Here is an 8,850-nt window from a genome sequence, read left to right as displayed (position 1 = left end):
AGGGAATGAATGAACCAAACCTTATCTGGACCACAATAACGCCTACTTGAGCTCATCTTTCTTTTTTGTTTTGTTTTTTTTGTTTTTTGATGTTTTAGTTTAAATTTTATTTCCTGCCCCCAAACATCCATTAAGCGCCCAGGAGAAGGAAAAGGGGATGTGACTAGCAATAGAGAGAAATCTTCTTCACAACAATGGCCATGGCAAGCTTAGGCACTTTTGGTGAAATCTCTCTGGGAAGTACTGGCAGAGGAATAAAAGGCAAACTGACACAGAAGTATTGCTTGGTGTGCATTTCCAGGCTCTGCCTTCTTTGTCATCTCTTGGTGGCAGGCGGAGGAAGAGGAGAAAAGGTTAAACTTTTTTATAAACCGGCAGAATAAGCTTATCACATCCTCTCACTATCTCTGCATAGGTTCTAGTCTCTGCAGCATTATATAAGCTTTGCCCAAAGTAATGAACAGTTGAAAGTCAAATGTAATACTTCACCAAACAACTTAAAAATGCTTGCACACCGGAAAGGATTAAGTTGCAGAGAACACAAATGGACCCAGAGCAACCTTTGCCAAAAGAGAATATTGTGCTAAATGTACAGCCATAGCTCTTTTCCATATGAAGAAACAGTCAGAAGGATAAAAGAACTTGGTCAAAATCACACAAGTAAGTAGGACAGAATCTGGTCTGTCTGTCCCAAGGGTTGTGTTCTTTAACCACCAGGCTAGCTTTTCTCGAATCTGATTCATGCATAGAATAACTATACACCTCTGTTTGCCTTGAATATTCCCTGTTTATACGTATGCCTGCTGCAGTTTTTAACATTGCCCACTTTGACTCCCAAAAGCAACCGAGAATACACAATAATTTGGTCACTCTATCCATGGACCACTGTGGTGGGACTGCCCAGGAAGCTTATTAAAAGTGCAGCTTCCTGAGCCCTACTCCAGATCTAGATAAGTTTTCTGAGGGTTGGCTCAAGAATCCAGGTCCAAGTCTTTTTAAGTGGTTTTGTGGAACCCCCCAGGTGAGTCTCTGGCTCTCTTAAGTTAATAAACCATTTATTCTGCCTCCCCCAGATGCCCAGCCAGGTCCTGTTAAGGTAGGAGTCCCCGCACCACATCAGAGGGATGCTCCCAGCCAAGTAATCTCTGGAGCCTTGGAGAATCTGAAAGGTCTCGTGCTGGCCCACCTGCCATGACAAACCTCCTCCAGAGCATTCCCCTTCACATTTTACCTTCTACCACTCCCAAAGGCAGTCTGCTCCCATGAGGTCTGACTTCATCTGTCCTAACGTGCACCCGCTGATTCAAGCAGTTTAGGAATACAAGGTGCTGTGGTTCTCAACCAGAGTGGCCCAACCCCTAAAATAGTAGTCCAAACAGTCTCTACCTCCTGGGCACATCCCCTCTGCAACAGCCCCAGTAAACGAATGTCCCATCCTTGCTTTTTCAAGGTCGGCAACAGGGAGTCCCCTCCTAAAGAAGGTTCTCTCGCATTGCCACACTCTCAAAGGCTGCCCCCAGTGTGGTTCCTTCCTGTGGGCCTGATCAGGCTAAGGGCAGAGTTGTCTCTTTCCTTCTCTGAGTCGGACCAAATCGTCTTAGTAACACCTCTTCACAGTGTTGACCATGTGTTTCACGGGGGCTGCTGCTGAGCCTTTATCTCATCCTTTCATGGTGGAGAGAGGGAGGATTATAATGATTTTTACTTCCAGGGGAGAGGGGAGTGTAATGATTATGTTGTCATTTTGTATTATGTCCTTTGGTCATGAACTTGTTTTGAATTTCATATTAAAATGGGCCCACCATTCCCACTTTGTGAGGTCATTCAGCACCCTCATTTTGCACCTTTAAGATCTCTCTCAGTATCACTTGGAAATGTTTGAAATGGCCTGAGCTTGTCCTCACATTCCTATCAGCTGTAAATCCGGAGCCCCAACATGAACCTAACCATTGAGCAGAACACCTCTCCACTACCCGTGCAACACTGGGTAGGCCCCTTCACCTCTTGGTTTTCTTCAGTCCTCAGTTGTGAAAATGTGAGGGTTCTATGAATTTATATTTGGGGCAGGACAAGGTCGAGGACAGTGTGTCTTTGCTTTGATTCTTCCAAACTGGAATGTCTTCCCTCTCTTCCCCATGGGTCCAAATCTCACTTGTCCTTCAGGCCCACTGCCAAGGAGCCTTCCCTGATTCCCCAGTCCACACAAATCTCTGCCTCTTAGGGTCAGTGCCATACAACCTAGCTCTCTCTTACGTTAATCTTGCCTCTCAAGCCAATCTCAGAATGTGGGTCTCTCTTGCCCTCCTGGAGCCCCTGGGGCTGTGCCAGCCCACCAGCACGCCCCACGTGGGGTGTCTGCTAGACTAGGGCATGGGTGGGGAGGCCCAGGTGCGAGGGGCCAGGCAGAGTACCTCTGCCTCCCCCCTGCTCTCCTCCACAAAACTGCCCCTCCTCCTGAAGCCTGACCCCCAAGTCACAGGTTCCTTATTATGACCTCACTGGGTAGTGATGACCTCACCGGCCTTCTCACAGTTTCCATGGCAGCGTAACTGCCAACGTGCTGCCCTCAGAGAAACTTCCCTGACAGTCCTCCACCAGATACCAATCTCTTTGGTTGTCTGAGAGAGAATGTGTGACTGGATCCTCTATCTTCACTCTAACCTGTGCTCTGTTCCATGGGTGGGCAGTGCGGCAGGTACACCGAGACCGGGCATCTCTACAGGAGGCATGGTGTACATGCAACCTCACCTGGCTGCCTCATGTTCCTGTGGGGCTTGCCCACTACGTATACCTGAGCGCGTTCCCAGCTGTAAGTAATACCAGTGACCTGGGACACCTTCAGGGACCCACAGTGCTCACTGCTGAGGACAAGTGAAAGGTCATCCCTGGACAAGTGTGCAGGATGGTTCTGATCTTTATAAATGTAACTTTCCCCTTTGGGCTACAGGACGCTTCCATTCAGACCCTTTCCTGATTGGCCTCTTAGCAGAAGACAAGTGCACTTCCGTTGGCAAATGGTAAATGGAGCAGTTTGAGGAAGAGGGCCACTCTTGAAACACACCTTCAAACCCAGGCACCTCTGTGCTGTCATGTAGACATCTATGTCGGTGCCCTCAGACACATCCCATCCTGCGCTGCTGAGTACCAGGGCAGAGGGTGGTGCCAGATTGATGGGAAGACCGGAAGAACCAAGAGGGCTGTTGAAGTGCTAATGAGACTGGAGGGCTGAGGAGATGGTGTCCCAGGAGGCTGGGTTGATGTGAGCCTAGACTTGGTACCCAGAACGCGGTTCTCAGTCTCCTGATCACTCTGCCTCAGTATTTGGCCGTGTTCTAATCTAGATAAAAGTATCAGAGGGCTAGAGTTCAGTGTGGTTGAAACAGGCAGTATAAATGGGGCCCAAGAGGGGTTGCCAAGGTGGGAGGGGTTCTTAACCAATTTATATTAGATTATTTTTTTCCAAAACTTGAAAGACATTTCCATTAAAGCCTCAGAAGTGACAGACTGCAAGAAATGTTTTCTCTGTTGTGGAAGGGAGAGATGGAGAGGATCATGATTGCAATTACTTTCGGGTTCTACTGTTTTCCCTGGAAACGGTGAAGAGACTTCCTCACGTGCTGCAGCCGTAGGCTCTAGGAATTGCTTTTGCAGCCAGTGTCCCTTCTCTAGGGACTCATAGAGGTGATGGGCCAAGGCTGTGTTTTGGATGTCAAGTAGATTAAAGGTCTTCAGCCAGAAACCGGGAGAGACATGAGAGAGGGAAATTCTGGCAGGAGACTGTGTACAGCAGAAGTGACTCATCAGTTCTGATTTTCTTTGCAGCAGCAGTGGCTCCCGTTTCCCCTCCTACCCCTGGTCACTACCATGTCCTCTACCGAGGGTGTGGAGAAACGCAGTTGGACTGGCATGGGGAGACATACTGCCTGGTTGGTGGCTACCGGGCCTACGGGGACGTTCCTTTGGCCACGCCAGCAAAGATGGAAGCAGAGAAGCCAGTCCCCAGACGTGCTCCCAAGAGAAAGCACTCTCCGGAAAAGTCGAACCAAGATCTGGGTTGCCCCAGACCCAAAATCCGGCGATTGGAGCATTCACGCAGCTTCGGACTAGAAGGTGCTTTGATTCTCAAGCAGGGTGGCCCAACCTCTGGGCACATCCCCTCTGCAACAGCCCCAGTAAACGAATGTCCCGTCCTTGCTTTTTCAAGGTCGGCAACAGGGAGTCCCCTCCTAAAGAAGGTTCTCTCGCATTGCCACACTCTCAAAGGCTGCCCCCAGTGTGGTTCCTTCCTGTGGGCCTGATCAGGCTGAGGGCAGAGTTGTCTCTTTCCTTCTCTGAGTCGGACCAAATCGTCTTAGTAACACCTCTTCACAGTGTTGACCATGTGTTTCACGGGGGCTGCTGCTGAGCCTTTATCTCATCCTTTCATGGTGGAGAGAGGGAGGATTATAATGATTTTTACTTCCAGGGGAGAGGGGAGTGTAATGATTATGTTGTCATTTTGTATTATGTCCTTTGGTCATGAACTTGTTTTGAATTTCATATTAAAATGGGCCCACCATTCCCACTTTGTGAGGTCATTCAGCACCCTCATTTTGCACCTTTAAGATCTCTCTCAGTATCACTTGGAAATGTTTGAAATGGCCTGAGCTTGTCCTCACATTCCTATCAGCTGTAAATCCGGAGCCCCAACATGAACCTAACCATTGAGCAGAACACCTCTCCACTACCCGTGCAACACTGGGTAGGCCCCTTCACCTCTTGGTTTTCTTCAGTCCTCAGTTGTGAAAATGTGAGGGTTCTATGAATTTATATTTGGGGCAGGACAAGGTCGAGGACAGTGTGTCTTTGCTTTGATTCTTCCAAACTGGAATGTCTTCCCTCTCTTCCCCATGGGTCCAAATCTCACTTGTCCTTCAGGCCCACTGCCAAGGAGCCTTCCCTGATTCCCCAGTCCACACAAATCTCTGCCTCTTAGGGTCAGTGCCATACAACCTAGCTCTCTCTTACGTTAATCTTGCCTCTCAAGCCAATCTCAGAATGTGGGTCTCTCTTGCCCTCCTGGAGCCCCTGGGGCTGTGCCAGCCCACCAGCACGCCCCACGTGGGGTGTCTGCTAGACTAGGGCATGGGTGGGGAGGCCCAGGTGCGAGGGGCCAGGCAGAGTACCTCTGCCTCCCCCTGCTCTCCTCCACAAAACTGCCCCTCCTCCTGAAGCCTGACCCCCAAGTCACAGGTTCCTTATTATGACCTCACTGGGTAGTGATGACCTCACCGGCCTTCTCACAGTTTCCATGGCAGCGTAACTGCCAACGTGCTGCCCTCAGAGAAACTTCCCTGACAGTCCTCCACCAGATACCAATCTCTTTGGTTGTCTGAGAGAGAATGTGTGACTGGATCCTCTATCTTCACTCTAACCTGTGCTCTGTTCCATGGGTGGGCAGTGCGGCAGGTACACCGAGACCGGGCATCTCTACAGGAGGCATGGTGTACATGCAACCTCACCTGGCTGCCTCATGTTCCTGTGGGGCTTGCCCACTACGTATACCTGAGCGCGTTCCCAGCTGTAAGTAATACCAGTGACCTGGGACACCTTCAGGGACCCACAGTGCTCACTGCTGAGGACAAGTGAAAGGTCATCCCTGGACAAGTGTGCAGGATGGTTCTGATCTTTATAAATGTAACTTTCCCCTTTGGGCTACAGGACGCTTCCATTCAGACCCTTTCCTGATTGGCCTCTTAGCAGAAGACAAGTGCACTTCCGTTGGCAAATGGTAAATGGAGCAGTTTGAGGAAGAGGGCCACTCTTGAAACACACCTTCAAACCCAGGCACCTCTGTGCTGTCATGTAGACATCTATGTCGGTGCCCTCAGACACATCCCATCCTGAGCTGCTGAGTACCAGGGCAGAGGGTGGTGCCAGATTGATGGGAAGACCGGAAGAACCAAGAGGGCTGTTGAAGTGCTAATGAGACTGGAGGGCTGAGGAGATGGTGTCCCAGGAGGCTGGGTTGATGTGAGCCTAGACTTGGTACCCAGAACGCGGTTCTCAGTCTCCTGATCACTCTGCCTCAGTATTTGGCCGTGTTCTAATCTAGATAAAAGTATCAGAGGGCTAGAGTTCAGTGTGGTTGAAACAGGCAGTATAAATGGGGCCCAAGAGGGGTTGCCATGGTGGGAGGGGTTCTTAACCAATTTATATTAGATTATTTTTTTCCAAAACTTGAAAGACATTTCCATTAAAGCCTCAGAAGTGACAGACTGCAAGAAATGTTTTCTCTGTTGTGGAAGGGAGAGATGGAGAGGATCATGATTGCAATTACTTTCGGGTTCTACTGTTTTCCCTGGAAACGGTGAAGAGACTTCCTCACGTGCTGCAGCCGTAGGCTCTAGGAATTGCTTTTGCAGCCAGTGTCCCTTCTCTAGGGACTCATAGACGTGATGGGCCAAGGCTGTGTTTTGGATGTCAAGTAGATTAAAGGTCTTCAGCCAGAAACTGGGAGAGACACGAGAGAGGGAAATTCTGGCAGGAGACTGTGTACAGAAGTGACTGATCAGTTCTGATTTTCTTTGCAGCAGCAGTTCCTTTGGCCACGCCAGCAAAGGTGGAAGCAGAGAAGCCAGTCCCCAGACGTGCTCCCAAGAGAAAGCACTCTCCGGAAAAGTCGAACCACGATCTGGGTTGCCCCAGACCCAAAATCCGGCGATTGCAGCATGGTGCCAGGAGGTAGACCCCACAGAATCTTGCTGGCTGAGCCATTCTGAAGAGAGAGCAATGGTTTAACTGCCTAAGGCAGTGAATGCCTCTTCCTGCTGTGACCCACCCCGTCCCCCCACTGCCCACTGCCACAGATTGGAACTTTGAAAAGATGGGCACATCTATTAAAATGGCATCATATAAAAACAGAAAATTTTATATACATGTGCATGAATATGCCATCATATGATGATCCTGCTTGACTTCCCTAACCTAATACATTCACAACAATTCTTTACAATCTTTAAAATACTTGATTTGTACACATTGTATATTTATGTATATATGGGTTTCCAACCTGCTCTCGCTGAAAGGGTTCAGACCCAAGTGTGTACATGGAGGGTCTGATTGGTGTAGTTCTGGCAGGGGTCTCATCATAAGCATCTAGGGAAACACCAGGGAAATAGCTCCCCTTGAAGGAAGGGCAAACAGATCTGGCTTATATACAAAGGGTCGCAATAAGAGGACCTGAAACAGGAAGGTCAAAGCCAGTAGGAGGTACTGGGGCAGGTGACATACAGCAAGCAAAAGACATACAGTTGGCATCGAATAGAGCCGGGAACACAGAGTGAGGGTCCTGGGGCTGCGGCCCTCAGAAGTCCAAGCCGAAAGGAGGCACTGGGCATTAGGACAGTCAGCCAGCAGGGAGCAGGGCCCAAGCCATTGAGCTGGATTCATTTCTAGGACTCATGCCAAGAGTGCCCTAGATGGCAACTAAGTCACCACGATGGGACTCGGGCAAAGGACAAGAGAGTTTAAAACCTAGCCAAAGTATCCAGTGGTCCATGATGCCAGGATAAGTCTTGAAGCAAGGATGACTGAGGCTGGTTTTAAAACTATCGGGGTGGGGGGGCTTCCCTGGTGGTGCAGTGGTTGAGAATCTGCCTGCCAATGCAGGGGACACGGGTTCGAGCCCTGGTCTGGGAAGATCCCACATGCCGCGGAGCAACTGGGCCCGTGAGCCACAACTACTGAGCCTGCGCATCTGGAGCCTGTGCTCCGCAACAAGAGAGGCCGTGATAGTGAGAGGCCCGCGCACCGCGATGAGGAGTGGCCCCCGCTCGCCGCAACTAGAGAAAGCCCTCGCACAGAAACGAAGACCAAACATAGCCAAAAATAAATAAATAAATTTATTTAAAAAATATATATATATATATCGGGGTGGGGCGGGGAAGGGGTGGTGGTGGTGGTGGGATGAACTGGGAGATTGGGATTGACATATATACACTAATATGCATAAATAGATAACTAATAAGATCCTGCTGTATAAAAAAGTAAAATAAAATATTAACTTGTAAAAAAAGAAAAAGAGTTGTGGGATGGATCTTCACCATCTCTTCCCGAAATGGGCTCGTTTCCTTGGTTGTGGGAAGAAGAGGGATGCAGAATTCGGGGACCAGGGACAGCTGGCAGGCAGAGGCTGAGCGTGACCTTTATGCTCTTAATTTAAAAAAAAAATTCTTCCCAGAGTTGAAGTACATTGACATTCTTTTAGAAGAGTCCAGAACCCACCTTTGCAGGGAAAATTATTACAAGGGGGTCAATGGGCAAAATAGACCCCATTTTTGGACCTTCAGTCGGTTCACTATTGTCTTTGAAAAAATCAAAACTGGTGTATTTCACTTCCAACTTAAAAATGCCTTGAAACGCTACTATGCTGCACATTTTAAACTTGTTGCGGGGAAAGAGCGTAAATGCATCTAATTTGCAATGCATGCCTAGGCATCATGTTAATTCACAGGACTTGTGTTAATAAGATACACTTCAAAGTGAATCCTGTGGGGCTTCCCTGGTGGCACAGTGGTTGAGAGTCTGCCTGCCAATGCAGGGGACACGGGTTCGAGCCCTGGTCTGGGAGGATCCCACATGCCGCGGAGCAGCTGAGCCCGTGAGCCATGATCGCTGAGCCTGCGCGTCTGGAGCCTGTGCTCCGCAACAAGAGAGGCCGCGATGGTGAGAGGCCCGCGCACCGCGATGAAGAGTGGCCCCCGCTTGCCGCAACTGGAGAAAGCCCTCGCACAGAAACGAAGACCCAACACAGCCATAAGGAAATAAATAAATAAATAAAATTAAAAAAAAAAAAAAAAAAAGAAAGTG

General features: G+C 49.2%; 1 protein-coding gene across 1 annotated transcript; it reads left to right on the top strand.

The window, feature by feature from the left end:
* The first annotated feature begins 2,628 nt into the window (after positions 1-2,628).
* On the top strand, positions 2,629-6,727 carry LOC133100134 (DPEP2 neighbor protein-like). The gene is made up of 3 exons (XM_061204091.1): positions 2,629-2,695; positions 3,823-3,995; positions 6,617-6,727. Exons 1-3 carry the CDS (start codon positions 2,629-2,631, stop codon positions 6,725-6,727), a joined length of 351 nt encoding a protein of 116 aa, XP_061060074.1.
* Positions 6,728-8,850: the final 2,123 nt, after the last annotated feature.

The sequence above is a fragment of the Eubalaena glacialis genome, chromosome 10 (genome assembly GCF_028564815.1).
Source record: "Eubalaena glacialis isolate mEubGla1 chromosome 10, mEubGla1.1.hap2.+ XY, whole genome shotgun sequence".
In the NCBI taxonomy this organism is placed as follows: Eukaryota; Metazoa; Chordata; class Mammalia; order Artiodactyla; family Balaenidae; genus Eubalaena; species Eubalaena glacialis.
The sequence above is the reverse complement of the archived record's forward strand: the minus strand, read 5'-3'. Positions and strand labels throughout refer to the sequence as shown.

Excerpts from the sequence above, each read along its gene's own strand:
- LOC133100134 (XM_061204091.1), top strand. The coding sequence starts at position 2,629 with ATGTGTGACTGGATCCTCTATCTTCACTCTAACCTGTGCTCTGTTCCA. Across the intron at positions 2,696-3,822 it reads ATGGGTGGGCAGTGCGGCAG|CAGCAGTGGCTCCCGTTTCC; the intron begins GTACACCGAGAC and ends TTTTCTTTGCAG. Across the intron at positions 3,996-6,616 it reads AGATGGAAGCAGAGAAGCCA|CCAGTCCCCAGACGTGCTCC; the intron begins GTCCCCAGACGT and ends GAAGCAGAGAAG.